The sequence below is a fragment of the Mauremys reevesii genome, linkage group 10, assembly GCF_016161935.1.
Source record: "Mauremys reevesii isolate NIE-2019 linkage group 10, ASM1616193v1, whole genome shotgun sequence".
Taxonomy (NCBI): Eukaryota; Metazoa; Chordata; order Testudines; family Geoemydidae; genus Mauremys; species Mauremys reevesii.
In genome coordinates, this window is record NC_052632.1 from 35,804,613 (window position 1) to 35,827,555 (window position 22,943).

The following is a 22,943-nucleotide window of genomic DNA, read 5'->3' on the forward strand; positions in this document are numbered from 1 at the left end:
TCTGTGTGTTCCCCCCACCTCCCCTCAAGAAGTGTGCCGAATTTCCGCTGCAGATGGCGGGAGCAGTCCATGTGCCGTTAGGGCGGCACACGCATTTCCGCAGTGGAGGAAATTCAGCAGCAGCTTCTATGTTCAGCTGTCCGCGGTGGCACAGCTTCTGTCTTCAGCTCCCGCTGAATCGCCACGGCCGCAGAAATGCACGTGCTGCCCTAACAGCACACAGACTGCCCCCGCCGTCCATGGCAGCAATTTGGTGTGCTGCTTGGGGCGGCGAAAACAGTAGCGCCGGCCCTCGATGGGGAACTCAACCTCCCTTGGAGGCCTACTCCAGAACTTAACTACCCTTATATTTAGAAAGTTTTTCCTGATATCTAACTTAAAATATCCCTTGTTACAGATTAAGAGCTTCTTCTGGGACTACTTTCAAGGGACAGAGAACAATTGATCACTGTCCTCTTTAAAATGACCAATAATATATCTGAAGACCTTTGAAGTATGCTTTAAAAAAAAGTTTCCCCCTCCTCGTCGCAGCATGAAAAACAGGCAAAACTGATTTACTATAATTTGTGCATCTGACAGCATTTCACAAACTACATTAATTTATCATAATAGAAGCATTAGGAGTGAAAGATACGGCTGTTGAATCAACAGGTTAAATGCAGAAAATCCAACTATACATTGCATTCAGAGTAACAGTGTGAAAGAATAAACAAAGATGAGAGATTCAGGTGCACTCAGTCTAATCATGGCTCTGCTGGTGGCTCACTGCGTGGCCTTGGGCAAGGTGTTTCACCTCTGCCTCTATAAAAATGGAAGTAATAGGAATCTCAACACCCCTTCCAATTAGTTAACTAATAAGTTCACATTTGCACAACACTGAATACATAAGGTGCTATATAGATACTACAGACTGAAAAATCAGCTAGGGGCAAAACACAAAAATGAGACATTTTAGCAGAGTAATGTTTATTGGCTTATTTCCTTCAAAACCAGTTGCTTGGCACAGGGAAGACAACTAGAAATTTTAGCTAAACTCTAATACGCTGGCATTTTATGTACAGAATGGAACAATGCAGACATGCACATTTGGGATATAAAGTGAAGAACCAAAGGGAAGCCATGGAACAAAGGAATTACATTAAGTGTTGCCTAGCAATGAAACATGTGAATGTGCCAGTGATGTCATCTCCCACTTCAAAGGATTAAGATGCTTGTCAGAAATATGGTATTTTGCAAGGTGGCAGAGGGAAAAACCATCTGCAGCTGTCACCAGATATGACGAGTGCGCAAAGGAAGACTGAAATCAGCACCATTTGTGAGCCTCTTTGTCCTTCTCCGCTGTGTTTTAAATGGAATTTTAAGTGGCTTCTCTCTTCCCCCACCCAAGAAAACCCAGTTCATAGAAGCGGAGTTGAGACTTAGCATATAGCTACATAGGAATAATTTGGGAAGAAAATTTTTTTGGCTGCAAAGCAGTTGTCAATTCTATAATCTTAGGATCTTTGCAATTTGCTAAGATTCTACAATTTTTACTGTTTGAGATGTACTTTCTAAAATAAAAATTGACATGAATTCCACTAATACTATCAAAATGCTGATCCAGAATAAAACATGCAGTTCTTATCAATGTCATAATGAATATTCTGAAGTAAAAACTTTAAACACTTAAATTACAGCAACTGAAGACTTAACTAAAGCAGGTGTTGCACATGTAAAAACGTTTAAACACTTATATTACCATTCACCAGAATCTTTAAAGTCAATTTACATGTGAAGATGCAGCTTTAGAGTGGAGCAGTGTGCTGATTCACTTATCTCACACATTGACTTCCAAATGTCTACCCTTATTCATCAATATCAAGCTCATATTGCTGCTGCTTTGTGTGTTTTTACAACCCGTTTAAGACAGGGTATGTATCAATATAGCAGAGAAAGACCATCCAGCTAGAAGAGATTTATTCAAGCCAAATAAGCTTGCGACCAACATTCTTATAACCTAAATTACCAATGATCAAACAAGATACTAGTTTAAAACTTGTATTCAGAAGACTAAAGTTAGAAGCAGAATTATTCTATGCATTGTCAAATTAAATTTAAGAACACAATCTCTTAATGTGCTTAAAATCTGAGGGGAAAAAAAAGATGTATTTTTTGATAGGTGAAGAATAAAATCTAAGTTTGCAAACCCAATCTAAGACCTGAAAGTCATATTTTTCTGGCACTCACATCACCACCACCAGACTCTGTAGTCAGAACTCTTAACAACTCTGCTGTTGTTCGAGTTAGAAAAGAATCTGGCTTGCAGCACTTCAATGGTTCTGCAGTAAAAGTTAGTAAAAGCTTTTTAGTCACTCTAGTCAGATGCTACACAGAATACACTGAAAAAACAGATGGGTTGAGGAAACCATTTTAGTGATAGCCACTTTTCTTACTGTAACATCACTTAAATTGACATCAGTTATATGCACTGCATATGATTCACACAGATGTATTTCATAAATAATGCTCTAGAATGTAAAAAGCAATATTACAAATTGAACTGCAGAAAATACGTGCATCAACCTTTCATGAATACCCAAATCAAGGAAAGTCAATGAAACTTGTGTGCTGCAACAATTAGATTTAGAGCTGTTTGGACAAAGTGGATATGGATTAAAACACCCACAAACTAGAGGGGGTTTAGAAAAGGGCAAAGTGACCAGTGCTGCACGGATGGTTATCTTTACTCGTGGTGGCATGTAGGTACATGTAGCTCCACACCACAGTGAAGGACTCCAGCAACAGGGAGACGGAGTGACACTACATGGTTAAAAGAACAGATGTGGGAGGCACTGCTTGGGCACAAAGACAGCCACGTAGGGTATACATCCTAGGGTTCTGGTGTGTCTATTCTACCCATCTAAACTGTGCCTCATCCTCCACACTGCAAGAATTGCACAGGCTACCTTGTGAATGACTCTTTGAGGTATTGGGTTACTTGGAAAAGCTAAGTAAGCCATACTGAGTTCTTTGGATCAGTCGTTTTTTCAGGGTCTGATCTGACTTTACATGACTGCTAGATGCAAGAGTTAATAAATCCTACAGGGATTAAGATATTCCTTGTTTCTACCTTTTGTACATACTAAGGTGTTGATGCTTATTTGAAAGCTCTTCTGAACAAACTGTTTCAGTGCAAGATCTGACAGCCTAACAATCCTTCATAACCTGTATACTTTGAAAGACTGTTAGACCGGCTGTCAGATCTTACACTCAATTTGAATAAGCAGAAAGAATTGTTTCTGTATGATAAGAAGGTAGTAACAATCCTCATGATTTTTAGACTATTTTAAAACTAAAAAAGTAACGTAACACAAGTATACTTGCCAAATTAACTTTAACTGTAGCTGCTGTAAACACAGCACTTCAGAACAAAGATTACATTACTTTCGCCACGTAAGCAAAAAGGCCAAGTAAGATTCGTTTGCACTTGGTATTATATATACAAAAATCTCTTATTACAAGAGGTAGTGGACCACTGGCCTGAAAGTTTCAAATATACAGAGAGTGTCCTATCACACCCATTCTTTCTGTATGCACTAGATCATGGGGAGTGTGTGTCTGTGTGTGAGCTTTGTAACTTGACCTGATCCTCTATTGTTTCCAGATTCCTTGCACTGCACAAGAACAATGAAGATTCTTCCATGCAGTAAAGTGTTCCTTTGCTGGATAAAATGATATTTCAAACTTCATACACTGTTCAGTGATACCACATTTAGCTTTCCAACGTGTTTTTGCTGCTACTGGCTATAAGCTCCATTTTTAAAAAAATACTATGAAAACAAATATTGTAGGAACTCTCAGGAGTTGGAAACATTTAAGGCTCTAATCATGCAACAACTTAAAGCACATGACTATTTAATGGAGTTCAGTGGGACTACTAGTGGGTTTAAAGTTGAGCATGTGTGCGCATCTTCTCAGGATCAGGGCCCACATTTGTTGCCTGATAGTCTGTCTCAAAATAAAACAAATGAAATAATTCAAATATGCGATATCAGTTTCAAGAGGGTAGCTTTAAAAATTCAGTTTTTTTTAAAAAGTTTAAACATAGTTTAGTATCTATTTTTACACTCATACTCCCAGAAAATACACTCCCTCCTCCCACCAAACTCTGCTGATCCTCACTTTCGCAGTTCCACAGCAGAAATTAAGCCACTTTCACACCAAGAGATGACAAGTGGTCCAGGAGCAAGATTTCAGTTGAATGATTCCCACTGGTAGCCCAGTGGCTCATCTATGCTCACTAAATGACACTTGAGAATTAATTCTGATTCTAACTTCCGAAGAGACATGGAGACAATTCTCCAGCTACCAGCACAGGAGGAGACTTCAAGCCAGCTAGTTTATAAGTTTAGTCACAGCTGAACCTTCTCTTGTTTAGCTCACTTTTCATTAAATCCCTTAATTTATTAGTTTTTCCCCAGACCTTCTTTTCTTAATATTTTCCTTTTAAGGAAAATGTGTAAGACTTCGCACTGTATTCTACATGTCCCAGCTTCTTCTGTGGTATTAGAACTAAGTCATATGATTTGATATCACTATATAATTTTAACTCCTCTGAGCTGGGTATTCATGAGAGCTGTTCTGCAAAGCCTCTGCATATCACTTTTAGGTGAAAAAAATCACGCAGAGTGGATTTGATTTAAATCACTAGTCAGGAAGACTCGATTTAATCATGGATTTCTATATAAAAGTGCATTCTTCTTGGTTGTTAGAAGCTTAATACATATTCTTCCCAACTCAGAGATAGATGTAGGTTTCATTTTTAGAAGGTACACGATACATTTTTAAGTGATTTATTTTGAAAACTTTTCAGATTAGTTTTACAGCTATATCAGAAAATGAACAATTGTTTGGTCATTAATTGAAGCAGATATTTATGAAGTCATTGGGAGATGAACTAGCTCCAATTCATTAATAATTGGAGGATTTTCTTGCTATGCTGGATTAGGAGGAGAACATCACCAAACAGACATTTAAATTGTTTAACTATTTATTTATTTATCTAACTATTTCTCACCTCTATATATTATTTATTTAAAAACATTTTTGCTGTTAACAAGCATGTTATCTCCAGACACACAAATCCAGTTTGAGAACTGCAAAACTAAGCATCTCTGATGGTATCTTCTAGGCTGAGCACTGAGTCTCATTGGGTAGATAGAAAGATTAATCTAAATAATCTATACAGAAGTCCCTGGAACCCCATAAGATTGGGTCCCTAATCCATGAACTGTTGGAACTCATTTACAAAACTTTTCTTAAACATTACATGAATATATTGTCTCATACTATAGAATTAGAATTTATAATCCCTATTCCATGATTAGATATCTTTGAGCTATAATATATCTTAACCTATCTAAAGATGCTTTTTGAGGAAAACAATTAAAACTATTTTATCAAAAAAATCTGATTCAAATTAAAAAAATCTGTTTAATTTTTATCCACTCTGTATTCACGCAAAATTAAGCTAAAATGACTTTACTTTCTCAATAAAGCTTTTTAACAGCACCACTCATTTGAAACTAAGGCCATGTCTATACTACCCCGTATGTCAGCAAAATTTATGTCACTCAGGTGTATGAACCCCCACCCCAAGCAACATAAAAGTTTTGCTGGCATAAGCGCTCGTATGCACAGCATTGTGTCGGTGGGGGATGTTCTCCCACAAACGTAGCTACTGCCACTCATTTATCTGAGGTTGATACGTCAATGGGAGAGCTCTCTCCCATCAGCACAGAGCAGCTACACAAGCGATCTCACAGCAGCACAACTGTATCGGTAGAGCTGTGCCACTGTAAGCTTGCAAGTGTAGACATTGCTCATCATGTAATACTAATAATTTTTAAAAACTACTTTTGCCACTACTGCAGCAGAGTTGTCACAGTGAAAGAATAGATGCAGAGATTATTCTACTTCTACAGACATGTGAAGGTACACGACAGCTCAAGAGAAAGGAAAACGGAACAAAGTGCTACTAGAAACTGATCAGGCAGCAAGAAGTTCCCATTTTCCTTAAGATTAGGCTCCTTTCCTCACTGAAAACTGGATTCACATGGTATGCTGGAGACCGCCAAACAAAAATTAGGTAGCATGTTTCAATGTCCTAAATCAGTGGTCCCCAACCTTTTCGTCTGGCGAATGCCAGACGAAGGACCATGGTGGCAGTCGAGCAGTCGCCAAATTTCGGCGGCATTTCGGCGGATGCTCGACCGCCGGCCAGGACACGGGTGCATTTAGATGCCCCTGCGGGCACCATGGCACCCACGGGCACCGTGTTGGGAACCCCTGTCCTAAATGCTTGCACATTAGAGGATACATGCCCCTTCCCTGTTTTTTTTGCCTTGACCTCATTTGTCATTGATTTACATAAGCCACTTATCTGCCTAAGCTCCCAGTATATCAGGAGTCAATAACATACATCATCTCTTCTCCAGATTTTTACCCCCAGGAAACTTGTTCTCTTTTCCCAATTAGAAATATGTTATAAACAGCAAATATTGTTTGATGAAAATGGCTATTCTCAAAATATTTTTCTCTGTATGAACATATCCTTCTATCCTGAAATATTCCCATTTATAGGTAGCCTTAAGTATCTTATCCATTTCCTGACCTACTCAGATAACCTATGATGAGGCGTTTAAGGATTACTTGGATAGATGCAAAGGAAATAAATATTTATTTAAATGAAAGAGGCTATTGGTTGCTCAGGAGTACCAGATGTTGACAGAGGGCCCTGCATCGGGCAGCGTTCAAATATTTGCCTGTGTTCTCCACATTCACATTTGGGGTCATTCCTCAGCTTCCCTGTGGTCATACGGTCACCAATCTTTGCATACCAACTCTCACTCTATTTAGAATACACCAATGTTTTGGTTTTAGGTCAATGGCTGGAGGGAGTTGGTCTGAAGGAACCAGATTCTCCAAAGTCAGCAGCATTTCCTGCAATTTTATTACTGTGTAGCCTTCCCCGGTGGTATTTTGGGGTACAGGCAAAGCTGTTTCTGGACTTCAGCCTACTGAGTAAAGAAAAGCATCCATGCAGCATAGCAACAGTCCTTAAAACTACAACTTGGCGTGTTCCCCTATTGTGTCCTTAGTTAGTTCCAGAATCTATCCCATTCATTAGGTCATCATTATGAGTGTACCATTTACTAAATCCTATCTATTTATTCCACTGTAGTTATATTTAAAATTCTCTGGAAATATTTACTAGTGATTTCCTATTGTTTCTTTTAAAGTTTGGTGGATGCTGTCTAACTTCAGATGTTCATTTATCTGTACTAGCAAAAGCTGAATTCCTTCACAGCGTATCTTCATACAAGATTTAGATATTGCTAATCTAGCTTTTTAAAAAGAACGTGCAGTCCTTTGGTTGCACAAGACAATCTTGTGCCATATCAGTGAGACACAGCTTTATAATGTAAGGCTTTCTTCCTTCATTATTCATGTTTGTGCCAAGATTAATCTCTGGCAAGGTAACATTAATAATTGGTAGAGCAGTTCAATATCTACTTATCAGGGGCTTACCCTTCTGAGAGGATCAAGTTGTAACTGATATTTCCTGTTAATGTTCCCTTTAATTTTTTAAGAATGCCTAATATAAATTATGTAAAATATAAATGTTATAATTGGCAGCTAAAATATACCATTTCATATCAAGACAAAGTCATCACGCTGGTTTGTTTCAATACCCTAGCTTTAACTTAATGCAGTGGTTCTCAAACTTCTATACTGGTGACCCTTTTCACATAGCAAGCCTCTGAGTGTGACCCCTCTCCCTTATTAATAACACTTTTTAATATATTTAACACCATTATAAATGCTGGAGGCAAAGCAGGGTTTGGGGTAGAGGCTGACAGCTTGCGACCCCCCCGTAATAACTTCATGACCCCCGAGGGGTCCTGACCCCCAGTTTGAGGACCCCTGACTTAATGCATTTGTCCACAGTATACCAATTCAAAAGCCACTTCTGAATTCTTGTTCTCCATGCTATGAAGCTCAGGCATATCATGAAAGTTCTGAGCTAGAGCCTGGAAAGGAGCATGAAGGCCAGTGATAACGATACATCAAGCTGGCTGTATGACAGCAGTACAAATACCGGTGTCAGTGCACACCAGTTCACCTATCCCCAACTGCTAAAACTTGCCTCAGTGGCAATCTTCTATGAAAAAATAAGGGAATATAGGTTTAGAGGTATCACCAGGATAAAATGAATGAAGAACCCTAATAATGGGGGAGGGGGGACTGCAGGCTTCCAGGAGAGACTGAACCATTTTTGTTGATAACATTTCATAGAATACCTAACAGCACAGTAAAGTTCTTACAATGTATACTAGGAAACGATAAGAAAGTAACAGAAGTGTCTAGAAGCTTAATGGGGAGGAGGAACAGGCATAGCCACTGGTGAGTGGAGACAAAGGCAGCCTTGTGGGTGAAATTAAGTTACTGGATGAAGAACTAGAAGAGGCTGGAGCGGTTACCTGTTAGCAGGCTTGATATGTTAGATTCTAGGAAAATGTGAAAGATGCAGGGGATTTGATAACATGGGGCATCATGAAAATGAATAGCCCATCTTATTTTTCAGTCTTCATTGTTAGTGTTCAGTAGGTGACTCTCTTATTCTACTATAAGTAACAAATGCTGATCTGTTCTTAGAAATGCTAGCATAACTGACGTAAGTGGTAGAAACAAGAAATGGAATAAACTGAAACAGTAAAAATAATACTAAAATAAACCTTGTCAAGAGTTATAGCAAGATAAAAAAGATTCATGCTCATCTCAAGTAGTACATGATCTGTTTTTTCAAGATTAAATGAAACTGTCTAATTAAATGGAAGAACAAAACAGGGACAGTTTGGGGATACTGAAAATAAGATGACAGGTTTCAGAGTAGTAGCCGTGTTAGTCTGTATCCGCAAAAAGAACAAGAGTACTTGTGGCACCTTAGAGATTAACAAATTTATTGTAGCATAAGCTTTCGTGGGCTACAGATCACTTCACTGGATGCATGTAGTGGAATGTTTTTAACTCAAGAGTTAACACATAATAGAAGTTCAAATTCTTCCTCAACTACCATATGTCTGTTGATTGATGGATAGAAAGGAGAATTTATGACCCAGTCTCCCTAGTGAAAGCTGGTAGACACAATCCTCCTGAGAGTTCTACACCGACACCCAACAGCAGTTTGTTGTATCTGTATTGAGAACGGACCACGAGGAAAACTGTGATCTAACAATATTTTACATAAGAGACTCAGAGATGGACTAAATTTATAAAAGCTATCACAGGAGATTTTAGAGCTATTTGACAGATTACAGGCTGTAATCTACTGCCAAAGTTTTAGTGGAAGTCTGGAGGATCTAATTAACAGAACTGGAACTACAAAAAGATGAAAAATCAAAGATGGCTGAGATAATATGGAACATATTACTTAACCAACAAAGCTGACCCCAAATATTAATGCCATATGCCGAGACCAGAGCAGGAAGCAACAAGTAATATGTAGATGATGGAACAAAAGCTGAATTTTTTCCTTCTCTTCTAGCATTTAAAATTGAAGATCCAGATTTTTAATCCCAGAATTGATGTTTGCAAAGGAAGGTCTTCTACAGTTTCCCATTTTGATGCCACAAATTGTGAAAACAAAATCACAATAATACAAGCCAGCTGAACTCAGAATTCTGTCATACCTACCCTCTTCTCCAGGTAGCTCAGCATCAATTGATCATAATAGCAGAACTGCCCTGAATGCACTCCCAACCAAAAAAATATTTCCAACTTTTGGGAGCTCAAACCCATTTTAAAAAAATTATGATTAGACATTTTCATATGGTACTAGAAACTATTTCACAATGTTTCAATGATTCATGCTCAAGTTTTTAACAAACCAAGGTAATAGCATTACTGTAAATCAGTAACCTCATAACATTACATAGAACCATTCCCATGACAGTTGTCAGCTGTCCAACCACTGTTTAACTTGAACAGTCACTACACAAATGAGTCAGCGTACAATTATATACTTGGAGGCAGTAAGTGCAAAAAAATTCTCTCTCAAGTTCATAATATAGGAAGACATTATCACTAAACCTACGATAAGCAGTCATATGATTGAACAGAAATGAGTTTGTGGTCATCTATAGCTAATCCAATTGATATAATTAACCAAGAACAATCTATTTTAAACTCTCTAAAAATACACCAGTTACAAAACAATTACATGGCTAGTTACAACCATGTATAACCAATTTCACAGGATGAATATTTAGTTCAAGGTACAGTATATTTAGCATAATACAGAACACAAACCTACCTTTAAAAGCCACACCCAACAATGCACTGTGCTCCAAATGAAGAGTGATATTATAGAGGCTATTGGGGCTAAATGGCACATGCATCACTAATTTAAAAATCAAACAAATCTCAGAGTAAGCAAATCCAGTCAGGAAATGGTGGGACAGGAGGCAGCACATATATACAGATTTTGCAGTACCACCATGGGTCACTAAAAATATATAATTAGTGAGAAATTTCTTCTTGAAAATTTAAGACCAAAACACACACCATGGAACATGGGGATATTAGATTTAGTACCAACCCCATTTTGAAGAGTGAAACTATTTATATCAACATTATTCCTGTTCTAATATTCTATTACCCGCGATCCCGTCCCCTTCCAAAGCCTGAGATTTTTGAACAGCTGGGACAACAATCTTGCATTACTGTAATCCCAGTTCCAATCCATCAATTTGGAAAGGGTGCACTTTAAACACACCACCATATCATTTGTAAATCGCATTTCTTTTACTTAAGCTACATTGTACTGATATAGCCAAAATTACACTGGGTTTTATGTTAACAATATAGCCCATCTGTCTACATTTAAAAATATGGCTTACAAAGATCTACTGTTCTATTAACCCAGAAAAGCTTTTGTCTTCCTGTCTGCACGGTTTTTAGTTACGGCAGAGTTAACATTCAGGGGAAGGGTAAAGTACTGCAGTTATTGCAAGAAATGTAAGAAGTCTATGATTAGTTATATTGAGACTATAATGCAAGGGCACAGCGCTATTTTGTTTATCACATTAAAAGGGTACTAAAGAACTGCGTGCGCTCACCTCCTCCCAGCCATACATTATTTGTTATATAGTTCATAGCTAGATGGCCACACACAGAACTGAGAAGAGTGAATGAATTCAGTATAGAGATCTAATTAACCAAGAACTTCATAACCAGGCTCAGGTCGAGCAGAGTTATTTAGAAACCTCTTAGGGTACTTCTAAGGTCCCTATTGCCCTGCAGCCTACCTATCACTTAACTTGCATTTACTGAATCTTTGTGGCCCAAAACTGGAAAGGTATCTGGTAATTGACATAACTTATTTAAAAAGCAGAAGATGAGAGTGTTTTCAGCCTGTCCCCTCTGTGGAGAGATCTGGGGGTTTATCTGCTGGAAGGAGATGTGAGTAGTGACACAGCCCAGTCACTCACCAGCATGAATCACCCTCCAGGCACAGCCCCGATGGGGCTCCCAAGCCCGCGTCCGACTAGACACCCCAGGTCAGGGCGGCAGCCCCTCGCCTAGCTACACCAGGCCCCGGCCCCAGCGCCAGATCCCCGTCTCCTGCCCGCCCGGGGGAAGGCTCTCCTCGGCCCGGAGCTAAGCACCACTCCCGCAGATCCGAGGAGCGGGGTCTGGGACTGACGGGAGCGAGTCAAGAGCCCCTCGGCCTCGCAGCCCCGCTGCAGGCACCGAGCCCCTCGCCGAGAGAGAGCGCGTCAGCCGGGCCCGCTGCCCCCAGGGACCCCCCGGCTCACCCAGAAGATGAGGTTGAGGAAGACCAGGACGGTTTTGGAGGAGGTGATCCCGCACTGCCCCATGGCTCCGGCTCCGCTGCCCATCCGCGGCTGCCTCGCTCCGCTCCGCTGCCGCCAGCTGGCCGCCTGCCTCACGTGACCCGGGAAGGGACAAGCAAGGAGCCTAAGATGGCGGCTGCCTTTGTCACATGGTGGGGGAGGTACCTAAGATGGCACCCCCTTCTGCTTTTAAGGGAGCCGCAGCCCTGTGGCGAGGGGACAAGGTATGTATGTAAGGGATGAAAGACCTTGTCAGTCAAACACCCACCCACCCTTATCGTACGCCCATGCACACGGCGGGGGGGGGGCTGGCCTGGCCTGGCCTGTGACATGACGCCCATGAAAGACCCTGAGTCGGGGTGCCCAGGAATGGCCGGGGGGATGTGATGTGACACAAAGGAGCAGTCAGGGTGGGCGAGGACAGGGCAGCTGGTTGAGCGCAGATCTGCACTGGGTGCCTGCCCGGGAGCAGCAGGCAGGACATGGGACTCTGTGTCACCAACTCAGTCTGGTCTCTAAAATCACGAGGTTAGATTCAAAATCATGAGATTTAAAAAATAATGACGTTTGGATTCTTTTATTTGACTTCTAGGTGCTGCGCCTTTAGGACACACCCTAGTCATGGTTTAAAGCTTTTCTCCACACTCAGGAGGAGTAGAAAATGCCTTTGGTTAAAGTGAAGTTTTTCCCATAATCCCCTGACTACAGGAGAGGAGGCTTTAAGGAAAACTCTAAGTATTGTGGGAACTGGCAGCACGGGAGAAGCTCAAGGTGGTACTGAGGTTAAGGCATGGGAGTGGGATTCAGGAGCTTGGTAGAGAGAGGGTGGACCAGTTGTTATGGTGTTAGCCTGGCATGTGCAGCATTGCCAATCACAGATGTTCAAAAATAATGTCAGCTCTTCTGAGACTCATGAGATTGGCTTGAAACTCATGAGATTTTTTTACATATTTTTTTTTGTCAGGGGGGAGGTGTTAATTTGTCCTCTAGTGTTGGAACCTGTAGGATTCGCATTAACCTAGCTTTTTTCTGCAACCAAGAGGGCAAGAAAGGAAAGATTCTTAAGTACCCTGAGGCTTTAAGAAAAACATCAAATAGTGCAAGTCACGCTGAGCCTCTGCTACCCATCTGTAAAATCAGGGATGTAGTGTGGGCTCCACAAAGGTAATTAGGTGCCTAAATCCCAATTTACACAGCATGGGAAGATAAGCATTCGGCTGCCTAAAGTCATTTGCGGGCCCACATCTGCTAGGAGTGCTCAGAGACCACCTACTGGATCAAACACCTCAGGCAAGCTCACACAAACAGGTGTGGGGAGAAGGAGGAGGAGCTCTCTCCTTTTCCCCATTGCACTGCCCTGGGGCTGCAGAAGCTCACTCTCTCCTCACTGCAGCCCTGGGGCCAGAGGAGCTCTGTGACACTGCCACAGCCAGGTACTTGTGAATACATTTATTCAGATGGCTCCACAGTGCATGGATTTTCATTGAAATGGTGCGTGTACTGTTATTTATTTCCTTGCATATGATGTATGTGCATGTGTTGATATGGTATAACGCACCCCTCCAAAAGTGGTCAAATATAAATTCCAGCGCACGCCCCTGAGGGGAAGGTATTTGAACAGTGATCTACAACTGCTCACACGTGCTTTTACCACTAGGATATGGAATGTGCTGATGTACGGTGGCTCCCTCAATCTCTTCTGTTGAAGTTGTTCCACTTTAATTAAATAAGTATTAATTAGGCCAGTAAAAAAAGTTAGAATGGCTGTATAGCCTATTGGTTAGGGCACATACTTGAGAGATGTCAGATCCCTATTCAAATCCCTTCCCATCAGGCAGGGAGGACTTGAACCAGTGGTCTTCTACATGTTGGGTGAGAATGCTAACCGTGAGGCTAAAGGTTATAACTTGTAAGAGAGGTCCTCTTTCTCTCTCCCCAGCTGTTTTGTGTGAACACACCTGAGGGGCCTAATCCAGTAGACAGCCTCTAAGAATGCCTATCAGATGAGGCCCTACACGCAACTTAGGCATCCAAATGCCTATTTTCCTCCAGTTTGTGAGTCACAAGCGGAGATACACACCTCTGTGGATCTCATTCTAAGGCACCTATCTCTCCCCATTCATTGTTTAGGCTCCTAAGTGCCTTACTCAGACTTTATGAATTGTAGAGCTGTTCCTGTGATATTCTACATGCTGCAATTCTAAATGTCACAGCGTCTAAGTCCTTTTGTGGATCTGGGCCTACAGTAATCAGTGTCTGTCTCCATGAGAAAATTGACTAGAACACTCTTAGTCTGGAATAAAGGGTCCATATGGGCAGTTATTCCAGAATAGCTATAACACTTTCAATTCTCACCTTGTTTCGGAATAAGTTCCCAGTGTAGACAAGCCCTAAGCAAGATCCGTAAGCAGAGATAGTAATACTTCCTGCACTCTTGTCTGGTTTATTTAGACCAGTGGTCCCCAATCTTTTTGGCTGGCAGGCGCCAGCTGAAGGACCACTGCGGCGGTGGAGCACCCACTGAAATGCCGCCGAATTTCCGCGGCGACACCTCTCGATGACGTTGCTTGCCATCGACAAGCGACGTCATCGAGAGGCGTCCCCGCCGAAATTCGGAGGCGACGCCTCTCGATGACATCACTTGTCGGCGACAAGCGTCGTCATCGAGAGGCGTCCCCGCCAAAATGCCGCTGCGGCATTTCGGCGGGTGCTTTCCCGGGGGCCAGGATGCGGGCACATTAAGATACCCCCGCGGGACCCCTGATTTAGACTGTAAACTCTTTAACTCAGGGACCATTGCTTACTATGGGTATGCCTAGCAGAGTGGTTCCCCATAGTGGCTATTATGATTATAATAAATAATAATAATAATACAGTACTGCTCTGCCACTTGGAGGTTTGGGTTCCTATTTTCATACCTTCCAGACTAGCAGAGGTTGGGTGGGGCTGAAATGCTATAACTGGACCTTGGCATAGGAGAATACAGCCCCTCACATCAATTATGACGCCTCTCTCTGATTAAGGGGCCATTGTGAGGCTTTGAAGAGAGTTGCTGCAGTTCTCCGCATGTGAAATAGGGTGACCAGATAGCAAGGGTGAAAAATTAGGATGGGGTGGGGGGTAATTGGCACCTATATAAGACAAAGCCCCAAATATCAGGACTGTCCCTACAGTGTCTGGTCACCCTAATGTGAAAGGATGATGACCATGACATGGGGCTTCCAGGATAAACCTGTAAAAGTGTGTGGGTAATAAATTAGAAGGAGCTGTTGTCTCTAACAGGGATCTGGATTATCATCTAAGGAAAAAATGATGTTCAAATCTACAGATATTTCACACTCTAGTTCCCAAAGCCATGTTGAGACTACACAATTCTATCCTCACATCTGTTGAACTCATTTGTGTGGCTGGAAAAAGATGGAGACAACAAAATGGCAGTCTAATCTCTGAGTCAGAGGATAATTTGAACCTGCAGTAGTGCATTAATAAAACCAAAGACTAATTCTTTTCTACTCGACTTTTTATGGGGTCACATAAATGTGATGTAGTTAACTGTTCATACTATTTAATCCATTTTAATCATGTAAACAAAATAACTACACTCTTCAACTGCTGAGGAGACATTAAACAATTCAAAAAGGTTTTAATTTTGCAGGATTTGGGGAAGTTCATGAGAATCTGAGGGCTCATAATTAAACACACCGATCACTTAGGAATTATTTCAAATGTCAGGCACATAGAGTGGAATTTAGTTTTCCCAGATGCAATTTCTAGTGATCAGTTGTCTTTAATGATAAGCTTAAAAGCCAGTGTCCACTTTTGTTGGTGTTTTATATTGGGGCTTTCAGTTGTAAGTATCTGGGTCGTGATGATTTCAGATATTCTTTGATGTTTTCTAGAGAAAAAGAACCCTCTCACCTGTTTGAGCCCTATCCACCTTCTTTAACAACTTGTGGGAGCACAGGTTAGAACCTGCAATAATTTAATTGCCCTACATTTGTACTAAATTATCTTGCAGGAGTCACACCCTGCTTACAAGATTAATTTTTTTCTTCTCCTCACTCTTTGATGGATCTGCAAGTTGTGAGTTTCAGATAACATAAGTAGGGGAGGAATGGTTCACATTACCCTTCAAATACTGTACATGAGGTCCATTTTAGAGCCAAAGGTGATTTATAGAGAATAAGGAACATATCCGACTACAATGGGCAATAAAAAGGCTGAGGTTTTCCTCTAGCTGATTAAATCCCCCATCTATTTGGTTTCTTTCTACCATATAAAACAAATCACAGTGTTTTTAATCACCTAGGAAAGCAAAGATATATAATTTATCCCTAATTTTAAGTAACTTCAAGAAGTGGCAGGATTCAACCTCTGTCTTTGTAACCTAACTGGACTTTCTGTTCCCTTTTTAATTCTAATATATGGTTTTGGTGCCAACAGCCATGGCACTGTGATAGGAGCTGGGATTTTGTAGGCAATCTTTTTGGGTCTGAGAAATACCACAAAAGCCACAGTATTAGGTTAAAAGCCAACAGTTAGGCCGATCTGATTAATACAATACTGTCTATAGCTGAAGGCCAAACCAATACAATAATTCAAAAACAAAGTAACAAATAATTCCATTTAGAAACAGAGCACTCTTGTTAGAATAAATTACATTTGCTGGCAGATTACCCAGAAGTATATTAACACTGCATTTACTGCTCTGGAATTTTGTTTAACTAGGAATAGATCTGGGTTGGCTTTAGATTCTCTGGCCAAGTTAATCTGTTTTTCAGACGTTTGTTCATCTTGTTCAGTGCTATGAAAAAGGGAGAAATCTTGAGACTGTGCCTCCTGGTTTTCAAAGTTCTGTACAGGCTCTCTCCATCTGGTAACCTCTTTGACAGTCCCTTCCCTGTTTGCTCACTCATCCAGTCTTGGCCTCATCTCTCTCCTGCTTACAACTGTTCTCAGGCTCCTGCTGGCTCATCTATTGGAAATGTGTCTCCGGAAGGTAATTAGTAGGTGGTGGTGTCCCACACAGGTACTTCCCTGATGGCCCCATTTGTTTCTGCAGCTTTTGAGCTTTCATTTAAAAGCTTATGATTGGTTACAAGGACATGGTTAGGTCCCATCTACACTATAACTTGTAAATGAGTTAGAGCATAGTTGTTGTAACTAGATCTCCTGAAGAGGTCATGTTTATAGCATAGACAGAGCTTGAGTTAGTTTAAAATGGTATCTCTAAGAAGGGTGTGAACTGCTCCTATTAATCAAAATGTGATGTTAACTCTTAAGCCTAATAACTGTTTTAATTGTCACCATTAGCAGCAGTTACTCTGCTGATCATTTTAGCAAGAACATCCAGCTTGTCTTGGATTGTGAGAGGACCTTGGTATGGGGATGGGAGAGTAGGGGCTTACAAGGTAGGGTTACTTTCTTCTTTTTGACTCCTGTCTCTCTTCCTGTCAGTGAGTCACTGCCTTATCTTTACATACTCCTTTATAACTCTCGCTACTCTTTAACTTATACCTGACTCTGTGTAAAATATTTACTGGTTACATTGTCTGTAAAGGATGCTGTGTATGAAATAATGGCCAAATTCCACTATCACGCCTCCCATTGACTTCAGTCTGCCTCTGAAGAGGTACCATCCTCTGAGTTTGTCCAGTGGGGCATGCTCAGCCATTGTAACAGGGCCCACATTGCCACTAAACTAATTTAACTTCACATAAATAGTTACTACAGTTGCAAAGCAATTTAACTAATTCTGTTTAAGTGGAGAGATACATTGATGTAAGATAGTTTGTGTTTGGACTCCAGGCACTTTTGCTGTAATAAGGAAAGTTTTACCACTACAAATCTCTGATATAGACAAGGCCTAAAAGTAAATATCAGTAATCCCCACTTGCTTTCTAGCCATGATCAGTTGGTAGTTTGCTTGTAGACATGCTAGGAGGGAATTGATGGAGGAGAAGATAGTGCTTTTCCATACAAGTTTGGAGATCTTACAGTGGTGCAGCTGCATCAGTACAGCTGTGCTGCTGTAAGCGCTCAAGTGTAGACATGGCCTTAAATTCGACACTAAAAATGAAGGATACAAAGTGTGTGCAAAGAGGAGGGGTGTATCTGAGTGAAGTCACTAGGCTAAGGAAGATGGTTTTAGCATTTGTGTTTTGAATGGATTGCGGAAGAGAAATCAACAAAGACACAGCAACTGATTTCTAGGTTGATTTTATTTCTGCAAAGGATCCAGTGTGTACACTGAACATTACTGTGAATCGAACATGAGAGAATAAAAGCCCTTTCAGAGCTGCTCCCAGTTCTTCCTGGGAAATATATATATAGCTTCTGTGACATGTCCCACAGTCAAAAAAAAATTCTTGACAGCAACAGGAATCCAGTTAGAAGCAAGGACAGTTATACACGGGCTTAGCTAGTGCCTTCCTGTCAGCTCCCTTTACTTTTGGCAGGATCCCACATTTGTATAATGAGATTCTACCATTCTTAGAATTTCAGTCTACACCAGCACTTGCATTTCAGTCTACTAGAGATGAAAGGACAAACAGCCTGATTAAATATACATCTTAAGCCAAAGATCTGCTGCAGGGTTCCTATTTCATAACTACAAAAACAACATGCAAAAGGAGTACAAGGGAAAAGTGCCTTCCACTGCAGGCTTTCTCTGAAGTGGAGCACATAAACTGCCACTACTGTATTCTTTTTTTAGTTATATTACTGTGTACTGGGAACATTCTTCTGATCAAGCAAAGTTGCACTGTATTTGTCAACAATACATCATAAAAGGAACATACCAAACAAGTGCAGAGCCAAGTAAATGAAAGGATACTAAAAACACCTGTGTCTTGGCTATACTGTAGCTTTCATCATTGGTCCCACTCAGAGCTGGACTGGCGGAGAATCAAAGTTCAGATTTTCCCAGTTTAGCCTATAGCGCTGATACGACTAATCAAGAGTAAAGTTAAGCATGTGGCTAAGTATTTGCAGGATCTGGGCCTAACCTATTCATTAGAACCTCATGCAGTGTTTCTTCTTATTTGCAACCAGTAGTCCAGGATCTCCTAATGCCTAGAATCTTTCTTTTACTAATGGCCTATTGAGGTCTTTTCTCATCATATCATCAGCTCATTACATAAAATAGGCTGGAGCCTAAGTGCACTCTTACAATTTCCATCCCTAAGTAACATTGCCATTGCGACTTACTCTAGCTCATTACTTGTTTGTAAAACAATTAATCTTAAAGAAAAGACAGTTACAAATAGACTTGTTGCTTTTCATTTCTGAGAAGCAGCTGTACTAGTCACTCCCGGCACCCTCTGTAGCAGCTGCAGAGTACTCCAAAACCTGGCATCTGCTTCACCTTGAAAGGTCCCTTGAAATATATGTGAAGTACTTCTACTAAATAATCTGTTCCACCTTGCATTTAGCAGTGACACTTTGAGTTAGTTTCCCAAAGCTGAAGAAGAGCCGTTGTGAAAGCTTGTCTCTCTCATCAATAAAAGTTGGTCCAATAAAAGATATTACCTCACACATCTTATCTCCCCTAGTCGGTAAAGTTTCGCCCATCCTGTTCATAAGCCAACCACAGAGTGATCTTTGCCTGATGCTCTTTGCACTTTGGGCTCAATCCTGCAAGGTGCTGAGCAGGAAAGCACTTCAGTTTGTGCTTAAAGTTGCACTGAGTTACATGAGTAGTTCCACTGAAGTCAACAGGACCATTCACATGCTTCAAGTGTTTTGCTGGATCCAGCTAGAGTGTTCAGCATCTTGAACAATCAAGCTTGCAAGATCAAGCCCTTTTCCACAGTTTTGCCAATTTACATCTAGATGTCACCCGCTTCCACCGTAGTCTCAGAAGTTTGTGAGCAGGAAAATCTGGAGAGAGAGACTCATGTAACTAACTTCTCTAAAGTGATAGGGATGATTAAAGGGACAGTGCTAAGTATTTGGCTTTTGTTTACTATGCTTGGTGTTTACTCTCAGCTGTTTGTAAAATAAGTGTCTTCCTCCCTACCAATATTTGTTTTTTTTCTGGTTGGCAAATGCCAATTTCCCTCACTGGCTACAAGGAAAAATAAAACATCTCTCCAGTTCATTCTAGTTTCTCATTGTGTCTGTGCAGTATTCTGGGTAACATCAGCCAGCCAATCACAGCTCACCACACAGATGTAGCAACAAAAGAAGCAGATTATATCACAGGGGTAGGCAACCTATGGCACGCATGCCGTGAGCTGATTTTCAGTGGCACTCACACTGCTGGGTCCCGGCCACGGGTCTGGGGGGCTCTGCATTTTAATTTAATTTTAAATGAAGTTTCTTAAACATTTTAAAAACTTTATTTACTTTACATACAAAAATAGTTTCGTTATATATTATAGATTTATAGAAAGAGACCTTCTAAAAACGTTAAAATGTATTACTGGCACGCGAAACCTTAAATTAGAGTGAATAAATGAAGACTCGGCACACCACTTCTGAAAGGTTGTCGACCCCTGTTATATCAGGCAAAAGGTAATACCATCATCCAAATGGAAATGGCAGGCTTTGTTCAGAGTCCACAGCCCCTCTGTAACCCTTGTGGCATTTGAAGGTCAATTTTTCAGGGGAAGAATTTATGTCCTCCACTATAAGATATATTTTAGCGCTCATTTAACAATGACCTAATATTTCAAACAAAATAATTATACAGTTTTTATAATGTTAGCTCATTTTTGTCAGGATGTTATTAGGATACCTGCCACAATGATCTAATGAGTTTGACCTTCATTTCATAACAAATTGCCCTCAGCTGAAATTATTTTAATGGCCTTTTTTATTTATTCAAAGAAATATTTAGTGATAGCCTTCAATTTGCAGGGCAAATGGTTCAAATAATTCAGAATTTTATGAAATTGGCAAAAATAGTCTTGTGCTGCTAAATGCTTAATCCTGTTCCTTATGTGCTATCTCCTTTGACTCAGGCTGTTTTTGGTGTCTCTCTCCATAATATACAAAATAGATGATCAGTTCATAATGGATTAAATAAAAATGCATTTAATAACATGGTTGACTGTCCATGTTGAATGTTTTGTACCAGTTTATACTTTTTCACCTTGAGGATATTTACTACCATGCATTCTGTTTGCTGCCACCTACAGGGCATTTCTACATACATCATGGAAGACTCAAATCAATGCTGTAAATATTTCTGTGTATAAACCCATGGGGACTGTTGTTCTTCTGACACACAAAATAATTATGCATGTAACTCCTAATATATTTTAATTAGATAAATCCTGTTTTAAAAAGGTGATGAAGAGGGGGAAGGGAAGGATCTGTAGTATGAATATTTGTATTGATTGTCTTTTAAAAATTTCCCCTGACTGAAGCAGATGTGTGGTATGTGGCATTTCAGATGGAAGATGTAAAAGATGGAGTTAAATGGAGTTGTATTAATAATAAATAGGAATTTGTTGCACTTTTATAATTACTTTAACCTGAGCAGCCCAAATTACTTTACACACATTAATTAACCTTCACCACCTCACTGGGAGATTGGTGTTAATTATTATATGGTACCCATTTTATAGACTGGTATTGTTGCAGCTCTGCTGAGTGATATTTGGGGGTTTATGGGTGAAATAAACTATGTGAAACCTGGGTATTTTCTTTGTGCAACTTGTTTATTTACACTACAGACATCAGTCCTTAACTGGGGTGGTCACTAATGGTAGGCAAACCCCTCTTTTAGAAAACTTAGCCCAACACCCTGGCCCAAGTTATCAGTAAACTGCTTTGGATCAAGAATCTTTAGATCAGGGGTTCTCAAACTTCTGACAACAAAAATTACTACATGACCCCAAGAGGGAGGGGACCAAAGCCTGAGCCTGCCCGAACCCAGCCTCCCTGTGTTGGGGAGCAAAACCCAGAGCTCCACGGCCCCAAGCATGTGAGGGGGGGGAGAGCTGAAGCCCAAGGGCTTCAGACCCAAGCAAGGGGCCTTGAACCTGAGCCCCATTGCCCGGGGCTGAAGCCCTCAGGCTTTGGCTTGGGCCCTAGGTGATGGGGCTCGGGCTCCAGCCCCAGGCCCCACAGCTAGTCTAAGCCAGCCCTGGCGATGCCATTAAATCGCGATCCACTTTGGGGTCCCAACCCACAGTTTGAGAACCGCTGCTTTAGATGAAGAAATTAAGGGAGAAATAAAACTTAGTTTGCAGCATCTCTTCCCCTGCCAAAGAAGCTGCATCATCGAACTAACAATAATACAGCATTTCTTCAAAGACTCTCTAAGAAAAAGAACTTGTAAGACTGTGTGTAACAGTGCCATCTGGTGACTCTTGCCATAAAAATATACTAAAGGCACAGAGAGGTTTACTCCTGGGGGAATTCTGCACCACAGCATATGCACAGAATTTATGTCCCCCGCAGATTTCTTTGCTTCGCCGCAGAAAAATGACTTTTTGAGAGGGAAGCCAAGGGACGCTACAAGAGCGGATGTGGGCTGGGGAGAACAGGACTTCCTCTTCCCCTGCACGGCATCCAGGGCCATGTCAGACCCACCCCCAGATTTCTCCCAGGGCTGTAAGAAGCTCTGCAAACTCCCCCCCCCCCCGCACGCTTTTTACATCCATTGTTCCTTAGCTACAGGGGAGGGATCACTGTACAGAGAATTGCTCCCCCATCTGCCCAACCCCTATGCATCCAGATCCCCTCACACTCAGATCCTCCTGCCAAGCCTCACCCTCCTCTGCACCCAGAACCCCCTGACTATCCCCACTTCCCCTGCACCTGGACGACCCCAATGAGCCACCCACACCCGGCTCCTCACCCTACCAAGCCCCAGCCATCTGCATCTGGATCCACACCCCACTGAGCCCCACTCCCCCAGCATCTGGACCCCCCCATTGAGCTCCTCACACCCAGATCCCTCTGCTGATCTCTATCCCCCTAACACCCAGACCCCTCCCTGCTGAGCCCCAACCAAAATAAGATAAACTCTGAATGTACGAATTACAGGAGCAGCTGTTTTCACTAGCTGGAAAAAATTTTTAGACATACACA

The 22,943-nt window shown here is 41.2% G+C and overlaps 1 protein-coding gene across 1 annotated transcript in view; it reads right to left on the bottom strand.

Moving 5' to 3' along the window:
* TSPAN3 (tetraspanin 3) overlaps positions 1 to 12,020 on the bottom strand; it is a 38,268-nt gene extending 26,248 nt beyond the window's left edge. The window contains exon 1 of the mRNA XM_039491874.1: positions 11,859 to 12,020. Coding sequence (XP_039347808.1) covers positions 11,859 to 11,942 — 84 coding nt within the window. The 5' untranslated portion in view covers positions 11,943 to 12,020. The remainder of the gene's footprint in view (positions 1 to 11,858) is intronic.
* Between the last annotated feature and the right edge of the window lie 10,923 nt (positions 12,021 to 22,943).